Here is a 21,410-nt window from a genome sequence, read left to right on the forward strand (position 1 = left end):
GTAGAGTTCTTTCTGCAATGAAGAGTAAACTCTCAAGACATTGAGAGTTGGGACATTGAGAGTCGTGTTGGGAAAGCGTTTGAATACCAAGAAAACTTTGAGACTGTAGGGTGGTGGGACTGGTTCCAGAAGAATCTAGATGTATGCTTGTTAGATTCCCAGAAAGAAAAGGATCAGCTCTGATTCTGTGGGACCCTCTGGAACAGGGTTTCTCAACCTCAGTGCTATTGACATTTTGTGTCTGGTAGGGTCTTTCCTGTGAATTGTAGGATGTTTAGTAGCATCCCTGGCCTCTACTTATCTGATGCGAATAGCACTCCCATGTTGTGACAACCAAAAAAAATGTCTACAGTCATTTCCAAATGTCCTCTGGGGGCAAAAATTGAGAATGATTGCTCTAGAAGAGTGTTTTCTCAAACCATTTATAGTAGAGAACAAGGCATTTTTATTTCTAATCCTTTGCTGACTGATATTTTTGGTCTATATCCTATTTAATGAATGAGTCCACTGATCATACACTTGCATGCTGCAGCAATATCAAATTGCCTTAAAAGTTTCTATATGCTTACTCTCAATTTCTGTATTTACCTCTTCCTAGATCAACTTGTAGGCCAGCACGTATCCAACGAGTGACCCTATATGGTGCCTACAGCCATGCTACTCATAGTGTGAGCCCTGAACCAGCAGCACTGACATCACTGCAGAGCTTATTAGAAACGCAGAATCTCAGGCTTCACCATAGACAAATTGAATCAGAACCTGCATTTTAACAAGATTCCTAAGTGATTTGTATGCTCACATTCTTTGGGAGGAGCACAAGACTTTGAGATCTTTACACCCTTACAAGGTCTCCAGGGTATGCCAAAGTTGGAAATAAACCAAGTAGTATAGCAGGTAACACTTTTACTTAAATGTTCATCCTGGAGACCACCTAAAAGCTGCTAGAACTTCTTCAGGATGAGAAAATATGACTGAGGAGTTCTGTAGTCATTGTTCTTTCTAATGCTGAGATCTTGGCTAAGAGATACTCTACCATAACAAAGTTCTCCTCATTTTATGATCAGGATATAAACAGTATATTCAGGATATGTTCCATCCCTGTCCCACCTCCCCATCTAATCCACATATGGTATTTAGATCAGCTGCAGACACAAAGATATGTTAACAATACTACTAACAAACACTAGCTTATTAAAACAATATTATTATTATTGTTATTAAACAATAATTATTCTTATTAAAACAACAATAATATTAAAACAACAACAATAACTTACGTCTGACTGAGTATACAAATGGTTTTAAAAACTTCACAATATAATCCAGATCTGGTTTATGCATTCGCCCGAGCTGTATCAAATGATGATCCAGTGGGTAGCTGGCTAAGTCCTCCACATCGTCCCCATATGTAGAACCCAGTGAAATCACAAATATGACATAGCCCTGACACTTGGCCCTCAAAGCCATCTTCTGTAAGAATTCCTTTCTCTCGTGATTTTCTCCAGCTGAGACCACAAAAATGACCTTGTGTTTTCTTAGGTTGGGTGTTCCTGGGAAGAGATTTTCCATGGTCCACAGTAGGGCATGGCCAATTGTGGCTTCTCCATTTAGCTGTTGGAGGGAAGTCTGGATGTGTCTCTTCATTAGGACTCGGCTGTTATAAGTTGTAAACTCAAACTCTGTTTTTACTGCACCTTTCTTTCTCCTGGAACTGTCCCAAGGAGGATAGCTCAACAGGGCAATCCTATCACCAGAGTCTGAGGCTAAAGGGTCTGAAGCGATGTCCAAGTTGTCAATCACTGAGCTCACCAAGGCTTTCACAGCCTTAAACTCATCATTTGCTATATTCCGAGAATTGTCTAAGAGGAAGGCTACATCCATGTATGAATTTTCAGGTAAGAAAATCTCTTGAATGCAAGTATTTGGAAAACATTTATCTGAAAATACACAGAGAGACATATCATTGGTTCAACAATAACACAAGATACTTATTTAAGATTGATTCAGTCACTAATTACCAAGAATCAATAATCTGATCAATACTTCTTCAATCTCACATAATTTAAATTCATGAAAAATTTTCAATGTCCCAATATTTCTGTGGCCACTAACAGACAATTTGGGACGGTCTTTGTCGAACTCAGATGTAAGTAGCATGTATACCTGAAGTCTACAAGTCATGGCTAAAGTCATTTAGAAAATATATTCAATATTTTAGAGACTTTGACACAAACCACCCAATTGCCCCCAGGAAATACTACATCAATGATAATAATCTTCTAAACGAATTTTCAAATTTTATGGGAACTCCAAACATTACAGAAACTGAAACCATCACATATGGTCTTGGAAGACTGGAAAATTGAAAATAGAACCTACAATTAAAAATAGAAATCTCTGATAAAGCCAGATTGAATAACAAGCAGAAGGCATTTAAAGTTTTCAGTGCAGTAAACTCTTCTCTTTGGTCTTACCATAGCAAAGTGTACAGAGCCGAAGTCTTTCTATTGTTTTATCTTCCCCATTTGAAGGAACTGGAATCACCTGAAATGTCCCAGTGTTGTCAAACTGCATTGAAAAAGAAGTAGATGCATGCTTGCTCATTTTCTTTAATCACTATTAGGAAGCCATTGTGCACAGACTTTAAGGATTAGCTTGAGAAACACCCAACTAATCCCTGTTACCTTGCATTATACCTCTTTGCTCTGTCCAGTGCATCTTCACACACACATACACACACACACGTGCGCGCACATGCACACACACGTATACACACAATACCCCTTTTATCCTAAACATAGCCCAAAAATGTACGTATAGAATAAGTATCAACATGCTTACTTTATGAAAAAACTGCCACAAGATAACCTGACCAAATTCACTCACTGGGGCAAGCACTTGAATTTTTACACATTTCTAATTGTGTACCAGCTGATTATATACCACACACTAGCATCTGAAGTTGGGCCCTGCAGTAATTTTACACTCAAAAGTTTCCCTTGGCCTCTTTAGGGATTGATCTCAACTATTTCTGGTCCATTCTACCTGGAAGGAGGCTCAACATTCAGATGTCAAGGAGACCTTTCCAATGACAAATTCCAACTAAAAGTCTATTTCAAAAGGCAGTAGACAGAAATACTATGTTCATTCAAAATTCTTGTTGGTATACTGCCTGATTTCATGTTTATTGATTTTTTTTCTTTTTGCTGTAACACTCACCACCATGGGCCATATACATCATTTATTCATTCAGTTATTCAATGAGTCAATAACTCTTTATTGGTCATTTACTCTGTGTGAAGCACCATGCAAAACAGATATTTTATTATTATGTGATGAAAGAAATCTATCCATTCCCAGGTGGTGATAAGGGTATCTCTCCATCCACAAAGATGCTCATGCTTTTTTCTTCCTCAGAAAATTAAAGGGCTAGAGAAGCCACACCTTCTGTTGTTCTGCAAAGTTCTGAGTGAGCATTTGAAAATATTTATAATCATTCCAAGCCTTATGATTAGAAAGTATTTACTACATTCCTACTCTCTACGTTTTACTAAATTGGATGCTTTGGGTGTTATTTTGTATTTGATGCTCTTGGTCCCCCATGTAAGGACTAAATGTTGACTTGGTAAACCAAGGAAGTTTATTCACATGAGTAAGCAACCCTTCATTCATTCATTCAACAAATATTTGTTGAATGCCTACAATGTTATAGGTATAGTCCTAGGTTCTAGGAATGTAGAAATGAACAAAACAGACAAAAATTTGTATCTTATATTCCAGTGGGGGGATATATACCATAAACATGATAAATATATAAATTATTTAGTATGTTGGGAAGTAACAATTTTTATAGAACAAAGCAGGGTATAGGGATGGGAAATTTGAGGTCATATTTAAACAAATTCCATTGATAAAGTGACATTAAGCAAAAATTCAAAGGAGGAGAGGGAAGAAGTCACATCTGGGGGGAAGAGAATTTCTGGCACAGGGACTAGTCAGAGCAAAGACTCTGGGGAGGCAAGGCTGTGCCTAGCTTGTGTGAGGATCAGCAGGGAGGACAGTGTGCCTGGGATGGAAGGAATGAGAACAAGGGAAGGAGAAGGTAGGATTGGAGTGATACAAGGAGGGTTTGGGAAGTAGATCACTTAGAGCCTTGCAGGCCATTGTGAAGATCTTAGCTTTACCTCTGAGACAAATGAGAAACTGGGGGATTTGGGGCAGAGGAATAATCTGGTGGCTTAGGGTTTGATAGGATTACTCTGGCTGCTGTGTTGACACAGGTGGTAGTGGGGCAAGTATGGATGTAAAGACACTAAGGAAAAGGTGACTGCACAGTCCAGGCAAACAATGAGCATGGTTTGGATTAAGGTGTCAAAGGCAGAGGTGTTAAGAAGTGGTCAAACTCTGGATATACATTTTTTACTAATGATACCAATATTTGCACTTGTACTTAACACTAATACTTAAATGAATACCATATTCACCAAGAATACTAATATACTGTAGTGTGTGTGTGTGTGTGTGTGTATATATACATATATATATATTAGTGTACATATGTATAAATATACAGAGGTAGATACACACACAAAGTTAAGAATGTTGGATGTAAGTAAAGGTAAGGAATCATGAATAACTGCAAGTAAAAGGATAGAGTGTTTTTTTATTAACTGAGATGGAGAAAACTGTATGTTGTGCAAGTTTTGGGGATTGCCAGGGTTGATCCAGCTGATCTGGCTGGCTAGGCGATGTCCCCTTCCTCCACACTATACTCCATGTGTGTCCCTCCTGAAGTCGTGTGTTTGGTTGAGGAGGACAACCTTCCCCAATAGAGAAGGACCATTCTCCCATCAAGGATACATGAGTAGCTGTGCTCCTCTACTAGAACCTCCAAACAAACTCTCAAGGAAGTGTTGCATAGGCTGTTGTAAATGTGAATCTAGAGTTCAGGGATAGGGTCTGGTGGGGAAACACAAATTTATGTCCTTGAGGATATTTAAAACCCTGAATGTGGGTGAGGGCACCAAGAGATTGAGTACAGATAGAGCAGAGGGCCAAGCAATGGGCTTTGGGGAACGCCAGCATTCTGAGGTCAGGGAGGTGAAGAGGAATCAGAAAAACAGTCTGAGAAGGGGTAACTAAAGAAGTAGGAGGAAGACCAGGAAAATGAGCTATCCTGAAAGTCAGTGAAAAAAAAAAATGTTTCTAAGAGAAGGGTGGGATCAATGGTGTTATATTCTGCTCATAAATCAAGTGAGATGAGGACTCAGGATCAACCCCTGGGTACAGAAACATGAAGATCACTGGAGACCCTGATAAGAGCAATTTCAGAAGGGTAGGAGGGATGGAAATGTGACTGGGATTAGTTCCAGAAGGAATGCAAGGAGAGGCACTGGAGACAGCAAGTATAAGCAGTTCCTTTTAGGAGACTGCTATACAGGGAGCCAAGAAATGAACCATATCTAAAGTGAAAAGTTAGATCAAGAAAGCTGTTTTTAAAATCAGCAAGAAAAAATCAAACAACCCTATCAAAAAGTGGGCAAAGGACATGAAGAGAGACTTTTCAGAAGAAGACAGAATAATGGCCAACAAACATATGAAAAAACACTCAACATCTCTAATCATCAGGGAAATGCAAATCAAAACCACAATGAGATATCACTTATCTCCAGTGAGAATGGCCTTTATCAAAAAGTCCAAAAACAATAAATGTTGGCATGGATGCAGAGAGATAGGAACACTCCTACACTGCTAGTGGGACTGCAAACTAGTGCAACCTCTGTGGAAAGCAATATGGAGATAGCTTAAAGAGGTACAAGTAGATCTACCTTTGATCCAGCAATCCCATTACTGAGCATCTACCCAAAAGAACAAAAGATATTCTATAAAAAAGACATCTGCACTCAAATGTTTATAGCAGCACAATTCACAATTGCAAAGTTGTGGAAATAAACCAAGGGCCCATCAATACATGAGTGGATTAATAAAATGTGGTATATGTATACAATAGAGTACTATTCAGCTATAAGAAACAATGGTGATATACCACCTCTTGTATTTTCCTGGATAGAGCTGGAACCCATACTACTAAGTGAAGTATCCTAAGAATGGAAAAATAAGCACCACATGTACTCACCAGTAAATTGGTATTAACGGATCAACACCTAAATGGACATATAGGAATAACGTTTATTGGGCATCGGGCAGATGGGAGAGGGAAGGAGGGGATGGGATATACATACATAATGAGTGCAATGTGCACCATCCGAGGGATGGACATACTTGAAGCTCTGACTCTGGGGGGGAAGGCGGGAAAGGCAACACACGTAACCTAAACATTTGTACCCCCATAATATGCTGAAGTAAAAGAAAAAAAGAAAGTTGTTTTTTTTTCCTTTCCTGATTGGAATGATTCAGTAGAAAGGCAAAAAATCAATCTACAGTATAAAGATGGTCTCTTTCAGCAATAATAAAACTAAAAAATAATACTACTAATAAATTTAAAATAATAAATAAAACTAATAAAACACTTCAAGAGAACATGAGTACCTAATAACTGTCCATTCTGTCCAACTTTATAAGAGGAAAGATCATGGGATAATTTTTAAAAATATATACTCTATAAAGAAAATCAGTCTTATAGAGATTCAATCCGCTAAAACCTTAAAAATTTTTAGAAATTTCTGGAACATCAGTTGGACACTACAAGTTTAAATTCCACTTGAGACAGGGTCCAGGATACAAAGGTGAGGCAAAAGTAGACTTGCCAAAAGAAATAATACAAAAAACAAGCGATACAGGGATGGGAGATGGCAGTTTCACAAAAAAATAAACACAGGCAAGAAACATGAAAAAATGTTTACCCTCACACAGAAATACGATCAAACAACAACAATAGGACACTCCTATTTACCTATCAGATTGGCAAAAATTTTTAAAGGTAGATAGATAAAATCCGGCCTTAACCGTGTGTTAGGAAACAGACACTCTTGGACACTCTATGCCTTCAGAGTCGAAGCAGTGAGGATTTGATAAAGACGGGGAGGAGGGGGAGGAGAGGCAGGAGGGAAGCAGTAGGAAGAGGAGGATGTCTTGAGTGAAGAGTGTACAGACAGGGAGGTACAAAGAATGACAAAAGGGGTATTGCTCAAGCATGATACGTGGCCGGAACTAATGTGTGGGGTTATTATCTGATAAGAACTAGACAGCTTCCTGGATCACTTACTCTGTAGAGATGATGGAAATTAAAAATGATTTGTTAAGAAGAGTAACTGGAGGCTCTTCTCTGTTGGGGAGTCTGAGGGCTTTGGCCTGATCCTATCTGAGGTTAAGGACTGAACTTAATGTCCTATTGAGATTTTTCCTATTCTAGAATGTAATGCAGCTCTCAAAGCTGAAATATCATTTATTTTCCCCCAGGAGCAAAATTAGGGAGGCAGAAAATTTTCAGAAAAGAAACACTGAAACCATAGAACTTGGACTTCCTACAATCCTTTTTGTCAGAATCTGTTGTAACTCTCTCTGTGGCTCCTATTTCCAAAAACTTTTTGGATGTGTTAGGAGCAGATTCTCTCCATGCTATAGAGAGATTCTCTTTCTTTTTACAGCAGAAATATGTGCATTTGTATGAAAACAGACCTTTATAATCTCTTGAAGGACATGATGGCTTCACCCAGAAGACTGTATTTAATGGATAATCTGAATATTTTTAAACATAGATGAAAAGGTTTTTAAGGCTTTTAGGGAGAAGAAGAGGGGAGCATTGATCCCTTGATAATCTATGGATCCCCTCTTTTGGGAAAAATCTTCACAGACATCAAATGTTTTACATGACTTTAGGGGTTCAAAGATCCCCTGAACTTCATCCATCACAAGCTAAGACCAGCTGTTCAATGAGACAGAGAGCAGATGACAAATCTGAGGAACACCAGACCAGCAGAGGCTGACAGAGCAATGTATCCACGGCCCTTTACATCAGATAGACCTGAGTTTGAATCTCGATTTTATCACTCAGTAGCTGTATGTAATTGGATAAATCACTAGAACTCTCTGGGCCTCAGTTTCCCCATTTTAACATGGAGAGAACAGCTGCATTCACCTCACAGGGTTGTGAGAATGTATGAGTATGTATGCAAAGCTCTATCTGTATGAAATACTGTATACATACAGATACTATATGACAGTATCTGTCATACAGCAGGAGCTGGGCAAATGTGGTTGCTATTATTACAGACTGTGATTATTAGCTATAGGATTTCATGGGCACTAACAACCATATAGCTGTGAAAACTGCAAAGGGGTTTCTAAGAGGCCACATATTTGCCTTGACTTCCCACCACTCCCATCTTGCCCCACCAGTGCCACTATCTGAAAAATAAAGAAGCTACCAAGAGAAATTCTTACTCCAAAGGCTTCATCGAGGAAAACCCTTTCATTAAAAGCGAAGACTGCCAGACTGATATCCAGGGCACTGAACTCCATGGTGGCTGTGATGATGGACGACCTACTGGCGGTTTGACCATTGCTAAAGAACACAGCAACCCTCCTCACGTTGCCTCCTGCATACGTCCGCTTGAAAACATGGCGGGCCACAAACTTCATTGCATTACCAATGTCTCTGGCCTCTGTGCTGCTTTGATATTTTATCTGGGAAAGCCGCTGGAGGAGCTGCTTCTTCCTATGGTAGTCGGACCAACGGATGAGATAGCTGGTGCCCGAGTCATAGGAAACAACAGCAACTCTTGCTCCTACAGGACAGTTATTTTCCCTGATGTTAAGGTCATTGATAATGGAAGTGATCATGTCCCTTGTTTCATTAAATCTCTGCTCTGTGATACCAGAGGACTGATCCAGGGCAAATACCAGCTCTGTTGGATACACTGGACATTTATCTACAAAAAAAAAAGAAAGAAAGAAAAGCAGAAATATTAAGTTATTTCACTGGATCAAAAACCTTTCCCATAGCCATCACTCCAGTGAAGTTGGTTCACATGCAGGCAAAGCAAGTGCTTCATCCAGCTCCAGAACTAAGGGCACCCACATGCAAAGAAAGCAAAGGAATCTGGTCTGTAAATGTGAGGCTACTACATAAATGTAGAGCATGAATATTTGGCTATAGAATGTTCAGACTTCACAGCCCACTATCAGTCAGCCATCTAAAATGAAATTGGCAGTGGTTCTTGGGCTGGCGGAACTGTTGTGTATCCTGAGTGGGGTGGTAGTTACATGAATCTATGCACGTGGGGAAACTGAGCACACATACACAAAAGTAAATTTTACAGTATATAAATTTTTAAAAGGAAATGAAAGGAAACTAGAGTTTATTGGCGATTTTGAAAATCTGCTCTCCCCCAAAATCTTCAGAAATGATCTATTAATGATAGAGACAGTTGTAATATTTCCATCCACTTATGCAACAAATATTTATTGAGTACCTACCATAGGAAATGCAGTGTGGCATCCACTGTGAAATATATGCAAAGGTGAACCAAATGCAGGCCTGCCTTCAAGGAACTTGTACTGAGAAGGATCATTATACCATAAGGTATAGACTGATTATTATTCCTAAAGAGGATTCATAGGCTGTTTCCAAAGAGGGGCGATCTCAGGAGCTTCATGAAAGATAGTTTTTGAATGAAGTCTAGGGTGGCAGGAGGAAAGGAGCAGCATGGACCAAGGAAGGTTTGCAATGAGCTATTATAAAAATGGGACTGTCTGCAATTCCCAGCTCAACACTAATGGTCTTACGATGATTGAACTTTAGGAAATTCATAGAGAATTTGCCCTATTACCAAACTTAACTTTTCAATATCCTTCTTAAAGTCTGAACACAGGAAGAAAAAAAAAAAAGGATTTTCAAAAAAATAAGCACCTCCATCTGCTTAAGCTGTTTTACTATCCCCCATCTGGCTAACTCCGAAAGCACAGTAGTCTCAAAGTATCCCATATCTCAATCTCTGTTCTTAGTTATAGAAACAGAAAAGTATTGATTTAGATAAGTGTTTTGAATCAAGCAATTTTACTGTGAAGAAATTTCAGTAATTTTAAAACATGAAACCTGATAATGAACAATAGAATAAGAACAATGAAGTATTCCTTATTTCTTAGTCCTATACTAAAAACTCTTGACAAAATAGTTGAAAAAATCTTTAAGACTGACCTATCATTATAGGTTCCTGGAAAGTGGCTGCTGATTTCTATTTATTTTTATACTTTCTCTTCCCTAGTGCCCAACAGGGTACCTGATATGTTTAATCGAAATCCATGAAGCTTTATTGAGCACTTACTATGTGCAAGATATTTTTTACAGAATTAAGGTGAATGGTTCCAAACTTTGGGACAAGCTGGAAGACCCTGAGGGTCCACTTCAGCAGGCCTCTAGGAGACCAGGAGCTCTTGAAGTTGACATAGCCACTGGCTTTAATGGCCAAGTCACCCAAGGGATCTAAGGCACCGTGCAGCACCAACAGCAGTCTAGGCCCTGAGAAGACCATCTGCGTCCACGGGCAGGTGAGGTTTACAGTGGTGACACTTGGTGAGATGGGCGCGAGTGTGGGTCAGAGGGAGGAAAGGACACTCACACACCCAAGAAGCTGGTGTCAAGGGGGATGGCAGTAGACAGGGCAGCAGAATGAGGATCAGCCAGAAAGCCCTGTTCACCAAACCCCCCAAACTCCAGACACAGGGCCTTCTCTGTGGAGAAACTGAGGTGTCAACCATGCCAGGGCCAAGAAAGAATGATAATGTGAAGGGACTGGGGGCTGGGAGTTGCCATTTGACAATCAGGGCACACAGGACATTGACAAAGTCGTAATCAAAAGATGCCACATGTCTGCACAGAAGGAAGAAGTCCTTTTTCCCACGGGAGTAAAGGATTTTTCCAAATTGGTCTTGTCAGAACGTGGTAATTATCTCAAGAATTATCTCAAGAAATAGTATGGTAAGAATACTCACCTCTCCAGCAAGCTATGAAAAGGAGAGAGAGAAGAATCTGTTATGCTTTTGAAACACAGACTAAAAATAATAACCCTAAAAATAATTTTTTTTAAATCACACAATGTAATGAGTTTTGATGTACATACACCCCTCAAGATAATGAACATATTCACTCCCCAAATTCCCAAATTTGCTCATATCCCTTTGTCCCTCAGCTCATTGTCTACCTCATCCACAGGCAAACACAGATCTGCTTTTGGTGGATATAGATTAGCTTGTGTTGTCTAGCATTTTATCTGGATGAAATCATATAGTAGACACTCTTTTTTATCGCTGTCAGCAAAATTATTTTCAGAATCATCCATGTAGAAGTATGTATCAATAGTTCACTGCTTTTTATTGCTGAGTATTTTCCTATTGTATGGATATACTACAACTGTTTTATTCATTAATCTTTCAATAAAATTTAAGATTTTATTTGATTCTAATTGCAACTGAGGCTAATTCTTAAGTTACAGGGGGCCAAGGTTGAAGGACTGAGGAAGACGTCCATAGAATTTTGTGAATTTGTGAACCTTCCCGGCCTTTTCCCCTTGTGAGTCACGAACAGCAGACTTCAGCAGAATTTAGGTTGAAACTGAAACACAGATCACTTGTCTTAGAAGCAAAAGAGATGAGCCTCTGATTAAATGGCAAGATAGCTGAAATTCAATTTGTTTTGTCTCCCTTCTTTAGCCTTCTGAGAGTCATTCAACAACAAAAGGCTAAAATATGGGGTCTTACTTTCTTCCCTGATGAATACCTTGGGGACCTCTATTTTCCTAGAACTGTGGGGGGATTTCCAAATAAACTTTGTCTTTGACATAATAAAAAATATAGTTCCTCTGAGTGATCTCCAACTCCAGAGAGAGGAAGGGAAAAAACCCCAAGGATTTCTCCTGGGCAAAACAGCATCTGGTTTTTCTAACTGATTTACTCTGTAAACCTGAGAGGAATCAGGGCAAGTGTTGGTAAATCTTTAAGAAACCACGGGCCTCACAATTTCCATGTTCATTTCACCCAATTCCTAGGAAGCAAATGAGTCACTCCAATATAATGAAAGACTTTATCAACACTGGCAACAAATTTCCTTTCCATCCTGCTGTCTCACAGCACCAACTCTGCAAAAACCTTTTGTTGGGCTTAATCCCGTGGCCACTAAGATGCTGACAGCCAGCAACCACATGGCAACGTAACCCACAGCCTCCTCTGCATCTCAAGCTTGACACAGATCCTTTCTTCTGACTGAGAACTTCCAGTGTGAACTTCAAACCCACCTGCGGGGCTGCGAGCACAGGCTCTAGAAGTAGACACGCCTGCTGGGTTTGAGTGTGGCAAATCTGGGTAACTTTGGGGGTAATTGCTTGACTTCTTCTAGTGTGTTTCATTTTTGTTTGTTTTCTTTTATACCAACAAGAATGAGCTTGACATTTTTTTAAATTTATTTTTCAAAAAAATCCTCTTATGTCCCTCCCTCCAAAATGCTAATCATTTGGGGCCTCCTGTTTTATTCTCAACCACCCCCTCTCTCTCTCTGTCCCCACCTTCTAGATCTCTTATTTTATTCTTAGGGGAGGGTCCCAGACTCCATTTCAGGACCGGCCCCCATCCTTGTGTGGCAAAAAGCTACTGCTGGACTGAAGCACCAATGATGTTAGAACAGAAGCCTCAGTGGTGTCACCTATGAAGAACGGCCGTTTGGATTTGCTCTAACGGCCTGCCACTCACATCCTGGTCTATCACGCTATCCAGCCAGCACCCTGTGTGGTTATAGAGCATGCCCACTTTTTCCTGAGTCCCCACTTTACTGGCTAACTCTTTTCATTCAGCCTTAGAAAACTTCTCCATCAAATCCCAAACCCTCCGAGGGCTGGTCCTCACCTCCCTGGCCCCTTCCACCTACTCTTGGGCTTCCTCGGAAAGATGTCATTTGATTCTGCTGAGAAGACTGGCAACACCTGGAGGGAGTTTGATCCCCACACTCACTTCCCCTACTTACCCCGCGGCCCCAGTCTCTAGCTCTCACCTCCCCCACGTGCTGAAGGGCCCGTCTACCTCTCAAGCAACATCTCTCACACTACCCCCTCCCTTTGACTCTTTCTCCATCAGCCTCCTTCCTCTTGCCTTCCTTCAAGCTGCCCCCATTTGGCAGGACTTCCCAACTCTGGAATGCCACGTTTCTGCACCTTGCCCCACTCTTCTTGCCAAGACATCTCTTGAGTTTCTGTTTCTGACTCTCTAGTTTCACATCCTCAGGAACCCCGTCCACCCATGTGGTGCTAATGACCAGCACTGAGTGACTTCAACCTCTGAGTCTCTTTCCCTGACCCCACACCTTTACCAGAGCCTGATTCCATCAGCCACCTGTAGATCACTTCATGCAGGATCTACACAACAATTCTCCACCTCTAAAATGTTTAAGTTTGTCGCCTTTTCCAACCAACTGCTTTCCCTTCTTAACCCCTCCTCTGCCTCCTCATCCACGGTGATGCTGAGCCTCTTCCCCTCTAGCCTCACAGTTACTTTAAACATGTTATTTGTTGTTCTTTCCTTGTCTCATACTTGCAAGGACTACATTTTTGTCTTCTCTCCTTCAGTAAAGTCTCTGTCCTCTTTTACATTCTTTTGATTGTGATTGTTTAAAAACCACAAAGGAAACATAATAAGGAAAGACAAATGACCTAAAATTCTACCACCCAAACACAGTAAATTGTTTATGTTTTTCTAGTTTCACTTCTAGTACTTGTTTGTCCGTATGTGTGTGTGTATATGTAAACAGCTATATATAAAAATAATGAGGATTCAATTTAATTTTGTACTTTTTAATGCCAATATTTTTTTCATATTCTGATTGAGTTTTCATAAACCCCATATCTACTTAATGTTATATCAGAAGATGATGCACCATAACCTAATTATTCTACAAGTGTAAAAAGTGTAAAGGTATAATCATTTTGCTCTAATGAATATTTCATCAACCATATTTACCCATAATTTTTTCCTTGTTTTGCTGTATGTATTTCCTTAGGACAAATTTTCAGAAATGAGATTACGGGGCCTTTTCTATTTCATTTCCCCCTTCTTTATAACCAAAGACAGCCTCTCTATTTGTTGACTCCTGCTTTATTCCTTTGCTAAAACCATTTTCCTGCCACTCCTCAGGACATCCCTATAACCAGATTCAATTACCTCCATCCAAGTGCTCTTCATTAACTAACTAACCAACTAGCCCTAAACACTATGATCGTCCCTTTAACACCATGCTCTCTCAGTCCTTTTGCATATAATTGTTACAGAAATGTGAGCTAATCTGCACACGTTTTGAGTTGATCTCTAAATGTTTCCCACATGCATTCCACTTCATGAGCTAAGGCGCTTTTACTTTACCTTTCCCCCCTTCCCCAGCGTTAATGACTGATGTTCTTGCAATAGGCACTCTGGGAAAGCCTGTTACAGAGGCTTCTCCACCAGTGAACTCAGCCTATTGATTTCACAGAACCTCATGGGTTCAATCCTAAGTGCCCTCACCAACCACTGATTCTCTCGTTCCATGACAAACAGATACTCACGACTGTGTTTCCGCATGAACTGGATCAGATCACATTGCTATAAATTTTAAAAAGAGAGAAAAAAGAAACGTGGGTACAGTGACCTCTGAGTAGCTTCACTGATTTCCCAGTGAACTGCTTGAGTTTTCTCTCAAGAATAAGGAGATACATACAGAATACACAGGCTGCCCCGGCATGCCTTTGATGCCCTAGGAAAACAAACACAAAGCAAGTAATTGGTATGTGAACTGGCATCTTTAGTGATAAAACAAGAGAAAACGAAAAACCTTCTTTATTAAAAGCGCAGCTGGCAAGGAGCAAAGTATCCCTGAACCCAGTAGATTGGATTAATTATAATACACTTTCCTACTCATACCAAGGGTATAAACTTTTTGTTTCAGTGTTAGATCAGGTAAGCTAATGTCTACCCAAAGTGAACTTAGTTGTTTTTCTACAGTGATAGGAAGTAAAGAAACAAAAATATTTCTTCAATATATTTGTACTAAAGATGCAATACTTAGCAAAAGGCATTTCCATAAGAATGCTTAAAATTGCAAACAGATTTTCCAAAGGGCAGCTCTAAGGAGAGGGATTTATTGAGAATTCAAAAGAACAGTTATATTACAAACCAAGAAGTCTAAAATGCAAGAGGTAAGATACAACCTGTACATATGTGAAAGTCGCAAAGACAATTTCTTAGCAAAATGGATATTGCACAAAAGAAGAGCACATTCACTAAGCTCATAAATGCTGAAATGTTATGGAGCAAAGGAATACAAATAATTGGGTGAAGTGAATCAGAGAAGGCTTCCTGAAAAGAAGTCCTCCTTTTTCAGCAGCTCAAGCTTTTCTCTTTTCCCCTTCTTACTTCCTTTTGTCAGGATCAGGCTTCTTCTTGGCAGTGATTCTTAATACATTTGCACACATAGATTTTTGGGGGGAAACTAATAAATGCTAGTATATACACTTCAGAAAAGGGCTATTACATGCTTACACTTGTACAATGTCACTGACCCCCAGAAGCTAAACCAGGGATGTCAACATAAAACCTCTGTTCTAAATGACAACTGGGTCACTTCTTCATCCATCCATCCATCTACCCAACCATCCAATATACGTCTAAATGTCTGCTGAATGCTTAGGTGGCCGATTGTGTACTACTGATGCGAACCAGAACTGCTGCAGCATCCCTGATTTGTACCCATTGGAGTACATTATTTTTCTGACCCAAATCAGAAAATTATGCATCTTACTGCAAAAGATGTAGTCCTATTTTTCCTTTTATGAGTTATGGCAGAAAACAGGAAAGAGTGCACAGCCATTTAAACTGAGATGACAGTTTCTGGCTGACAGAGTAGGCAGTACACATCTTAGAGAGAGTCAGATCCATGCCCTGAAAGAGTGAGCTTAAGAATAACTTTGAGCAGATGAATAATTCTTAAGCATATTAATTATTAAACATCTTAATTATTGCTTAATGCTTAAATCTTAAGCATCTTAATTATTCTTAAGAATAATTCTTAAGCAGATGCTGAGGATCAAAAAGCCTAGGACAAAGAAGCCACATTCCAGTCCAGATGGGCCAACCATGAGACTAAGAAGTTGTGAGGTCCCCACAACTGGGGACTGTGAGGTCCCCAGAGGAGAGTCCCAGAATCCAGAAAGGAGATAAACCCAAAGCAGAACAGATTATCCCAGAGACTAGATCCTTACCCACATGACTAAGAATATTCACTAATTCCTTAATGCGAAAGAAAGAAAAGATTGTATCAGAGTATCTTTTACAATTCATTGATTCTCATTCTACGATGGATTCAGTTGTCCACAAAACCATCCACAATTTTTGTTTTCTTTATAGAGTCACAAGTTCAAGAACCCATCCAAGGAATCAGAAAACACAATACACAAAACAATATAAGTGGTTTACCCACTTCTTTCACAATGTTGCCTGGGCCTCCTCAGCAAAACATAGGTACTGGCACTATCTAGTTCTTACCTGTCTGTGCTTGTCAGGGGAGACAGACATGTAACTAAATCATTTATAACAACATGAGAGGCACTAAAACAGAGAGATGGACATTTTTGTCAATGGGAGATGTGCCTGACTCCGCCTAGGAATTCTTCCAGAGGTGCCATTTCTTTTGTAAGGAAATCATAGTGGAAAGTTGTAGTTATATTTCCAAATGTCTCTACAGTCTAAATTTTAAGGATAAGAAGGCAACAATAGTGGTCTTGGGAAACTCTACCAACCTGTCTTGCATGATAAAACTTTGCCAGGGATACCTGTGTGAAGCTTATGCAATCTTATGCCTATTTTAAAAGCGTCAGTAACAAACCATAGTAATGCCTAATATTTGCATTTGCACTTTACCGTTTATCTAGAGCAGGCGTCCTCAAACTATGGCCCGTGGGCCACATTCGGGTGTTTTTGCCCATTTGTTTTTTTACTTCAAAATAAGATATGTGCAGTGTGCATAGGAATTTGTTCATAGTTTTTTTTTAAACTATAGTCTGGCCCTCCAACGGTCTGAGGGACAGTGAACTGGCCCTGTTTAAAAAGTTTGAGGACCCCTGATCTAGAGTGTTCGCATCTTATGATCTGATCCTCACAACTACCTTTTGAGGTAGTTAGTACAGGATTTGTCATCCTCCTTTTACAAATAAACTGAAAGACCCAGTGACTGGCCCAGGGGCATACACATCAAGTCCAGAAGCAGAATCTGGACTTGAACCCAGTGCTTCCGACTGTAAATTCCGTGCCCTTTCCATCGAATATACCAGAAACCAGTATACCCTACTTAGTTCTCATGTCTCAAAACACACTTACTCTCCGTCCAGGGGGGCCTTGGTGTCCTTGAGACCCCTTTTCACCTTTTGAGCCTACAGTGAGCTGCAGATAAAAACATATGTTAGTTTCAACTTTGTCTATCCATGACGGATACTTCAGTTTTAATGACAGTTTATAAATTTTTTTTAAAAAATTGTTTTTAAAAGACAGCTGCTATTAATTCAAATCAGGTAAATTGCTTACTTGTAACATAAACCACCCATTCTTATCAGTAAACATCCATTTCCCTCTTAGCATCTTCATTTAGTGACATACTTTGCTCTGGTACTGGCTGTGCATTTAAATCTAAATTAGTAATAAACTGGGATTAATGCTAACAGACAAAGTAAATATATTAGGGCACACAGAGATCTAATAAAGAAACCTCCCACGTGTAAAAGATCAAATAAGAAAAATGATTCCCCACACACATGAGAGGACATGAGTGGGCAATGTCATTCCCGTACCTCCAGATGATGGGTATGGTGACTAATGAAATTTATCCAGCCAGATGGAAAGTGCCCATTGAAATGCATCTTCTTCACACCTGAGAGTGACCACTGATATTGTACTTTAAAATGAAAGCATGCTACTCGAATGTTTATAGCAGCACAATTCATAATTGCAAGGCTGTGGAAACAGCCCAAGTGCCCATCAATCCAAGAATGGATTAATAAAATGTGGTATATGTATACCATGGAGTACTATTCAGCTCTAAGAAACAATGGTGATATAGCACATCTTATATTTTCCTGGTTAGAGCTGGAACCCATACTACTAAGTGAAGTATCCCAAGAATGGAAAAACAAGCACCAGATATATTCTCCAGCAAACTGGTATTAACTGAGTAGCACCTAAGTGGACACATAGGTGCTACAGTAATAGGGTATTGGGGAGGTGGGAGGGTGGAGGGGGGCGGGTATATACATACATAATGAGTGAGATGTGCACCATCTGGGGGATGGTCATGATGGAGACTCAGACTTTTGGGGGGAGGGGGGGAAATGGGCATTTATTGAAACCTTAAAATCTGTACCCCCATAATATGCCCAAATAAAAAATTAAATTTTAAAAAAAAAAGGCATTGATAGAGAAAAAAAAAAATGAAAGCATGCTTATCTCAGCATTGTGTTTTTAAGCAAGCACTAACTCTGCACTTTGCCAATTAGAAGATCTCAATAGCTTTCCTTAAAATGAATATACCATATGACCTTGCTATGGACAATGGAATCATCAGAAAACCATCAGGAGCACAGTGGAAAGAGTCAGCTTCATTTCCACTGACGGGGTTAATATTCTGGGATTTATTATGCACCTTAGGAAAGACTGGAAAGTACTGACATTTCTTGGAGTAGCCAGTTATCAATCTGTAAATCTTTAAAACAGTTCTGATTCATGGAACCATACAATTTTAGAGCTGAAAGTGACCTTAAGTGTCACTAAGTTCAACTCTTATGTTATAGAAATAGAGACCCTGAAAAGGTGTGTTGAAGGTCACAGTCAGCAAGTGGCATTTCAAATGCCCTCGAGTTGGATCAATAATCCACATTTATTATAACAATATAAAAGCCAGAGTCTGACAAAAAATACTTATTATTTCTAGAATTATAGGCCACTTACTGTTAGTCCCCTAAATCCTTTGGGTCCAGGTCCCCCAGGAATTCCAGGATCACCAACATCACCCTGAAGATTTAGATGTAAGAAACAAAAATGTTAAAATATTTTCTAAGAATAAAATATATTCTCTCCAAGCTAACATTGAATTGATCTTATAATAATTATACTATATAAATTAACAAAGGCCAATATAACATTATATGTCATTTTTCCTGTCATTTGGAACTAAGTCATTGGTACACTTAGATATTCTCCAAACTATTTTTAATTTTATAATAATACAAATATTGGCATAAAAATATCAATTTGATGCCTATTGGGTTACTAAAAACATCCAGATAAAACACTTGAAAACCAGGGAAAACATTTGGAGCATTGACTACATAAAATAATAATTATGAATTACTTTCTATATTCATGAAACATTTCTGAAAAAGTTGAAGGTAAAAAAAATTATTCTGACTTTGGTGGGGAACTAATTTGACAGTTATCAATATGCTTATTTCACATTTATCAGTAAATTAAAATATGCTAATTTCTCTCTTTATCAGTAAATTAGAAAATTAATGTTTTACAGTGAGAAATTCTGCCCTAACAGTTATTTATAAAGTCCCTTCTTGTACCCTTTTCTATAATACTTAAGAAAGAATCTCTTTTGGTAATTCATCAATTGAAAACAATTTTAAGAGGATTCAAAAATTATCTGTTTTCCTATAGTTGGTTTTTAACCCATATTTTGTATTTTAATTTGAGCATCAAATACGTGGAAGACACCTTTCTGGACACTTTTAAAAAAAATAATTCCAGTGTATAAAAGAGGTATAACATGAGCTCCTCTAGTTGAAATGGAAGATATTATCTTGTTCTACAGCACGAAGATGGATTTCAACCTGGTAAACAATGAGAAATTCTGGAAGATATTTGATCAGGGAAGTAGCATAATTAGGCTATGCTTTTTCTTAAGAAGAAATCAAGTGACAGTAGTGTTTGGGGTTAACTGAAGAAGAAAGAAGAATATTGTAATCTTTCAGGTGAGAGGAAGTAAAGGTCACAATAATGAAAGAAATGCAGCAATAACTGAAGTCAAGAATATCAAATGAGACCAGCAAGGCAGGAGAAATCAGAAATCAGAAGACATCAGACTGAACTTGAGAAGATATCTGAAGGTAGGTTTTTAAGACATGGGATATCAGGCAATGAAGGACAGAACAATCTTTTTCAATGTAGAATCCAAAGGGGTTAAATATGGTCCTTTACCCATGAAGCTCAAAGAAAATAGCTGCCCTGTCCCCTCACCCCATTTCATTCAGACCTACAGGCTTATCTCAGTTCTCAAGTAGAGGGTTAGGTTGATGGTAATTTCAAAAGGTCATGTGCACAATACCTTCTGCCCCCTATCTCCTGGGAATCCTCTTGGGCCCTATAATTTTCAGGAAAGAAAATTAAAACAAACACAAATCAACATACCACTTCTATAGCATGATAATATCTTCTTGTATTATTTAGGCTTGATTTACCAATTAGAAAATAATTGTTTTTCATATTTACCTTGACTCCTTTCCGCCCCATATGACCATAGCCTGGATTGCCAGAGTCTCCCTGTAAACACACCAGTTCATTTTAATTTCTCAAAAATGAAAATTAATAGCAATCTATGCTGGGCAGATGATGGTGTCAGAAGAGAAACATAGAGGACTTCCACGTGGACCAGGCCTGATTAAGGACCTTGATCCCCGGGGTCACACGTGTTGCCGGGTTCTCCTCACTTCCTCGTATGTCCCCTGGTCCTTCTTTGGCCAGCTCCACCCTGCAACTGGTGCAGGAAGCAGAGAGACGGTCATTCAGGACTTGTGGAGTCAAGGGCAGTTTTTTGCCTGGAAAATTAGGAGCTGGTCCAAAGAACACAGGTGAGGAATTCCCCAAAGAAGAATTATAAATGGCCAATAGACTTAGAAAAAAATGCTCATCCTCACTACTAACCAAAAAAAAAAAAAAAAAATGCAATTTGAAACAGTAATGAGATACTGGCTTTGCCAATGATAAAGATGAAAAAATAAGTGACAATATCCATTGCTATGGATACTCTAAAACAAATACTCTCTTATATAACACATGGACCCATATAATGTTTGGATTTTCCTAAGGGTGCTTCACAATAGGGTTCAAAGCCTTTGTTAAATATGTATATATTCTTTGATCCAGCTATGCTACTTCTAGAAATTTCTATGTAGAAATTAATTATGGTTTTATCCAAAAATTCAGTTAAGTACATGAATGTTCGTTGCTGTGTTATTTATGACAATAAAAAACTGAAAGCAAACTAAATGTCCAATAATAAGAGACTGGTCAAAAAAACGAAGGTACATACATTCAGTAGAATATTTTGAAGCTATTAAAAGTGATGTTGAGGGAAAGAGGTAATGACATGGAAATATATTTATGAT

General features: G+C 39.0%; 1 protein-coding gene across 1 annotated transcript in view; it reads right to left on the reverse strand.

The window, feature by feature from the left end:
* COL6A5 (collagen type VI alpha 5 chain) overlaps positions 1-21,410 on the reverse strand; it is a 124,047-nt gene that overhangs the window by 35,724 nt on the left and 66,913 nt on the right. Inside the window, exons 26-35 of the mRNA XM_012766923.3 lie at positions 20,515-20,565; positions 20,351-20,386; positions 18,970-19,032; positions 17,350-17,412; positions 14,696-14,731; positions 14,544-14,580; positions 10,954-10,965; positions 8,404-8,891; positions 2,475-2,568; positions 1,278-1,937 (exon numbers count right to left, since the gene is read on the reverse strand). Of these exons, the coding sequence (XP_012622377.2) occupies positions 1,278-1,937; positions 2,475-2,568; positions 8,404-8,891; positions 10,954-10,965; positions 14,544-14,580; positions 14,696-14,731; positions 17,350-17,412; positions 18,970-19,032; positions 20,351-20,386; positions 20,515-20,565 (1,540 nt within the window). The remainder of the gene's footprint in view (positions 1-1,277; positions 1,938-2,474; positions 2,569-8,403; positions 8,892-10,953; positions 10,966-14,543; positions 14,581-14,695; positions 14,732-17,349; positions 17,413-18,969; positions 19,033-20,350; positions 20,387-20,514; positions 20,566-21,410) is intronic.

This window comes from Microcebus murinus, chromosome 1, assembly GCF_040939455.1.
Source record: "Microcebus murinus isolate Inina chromosome 1, M.murinus_Inina_mat1.0, whole genome shotgun sequence".
In the NCBI taxonomy this organism is placed as follows: Eukaryota; Metazoa; Chordata; class Mammalia; order Primates; family Cheirogaleidae; genus Microcebus; species Microcebus murinus.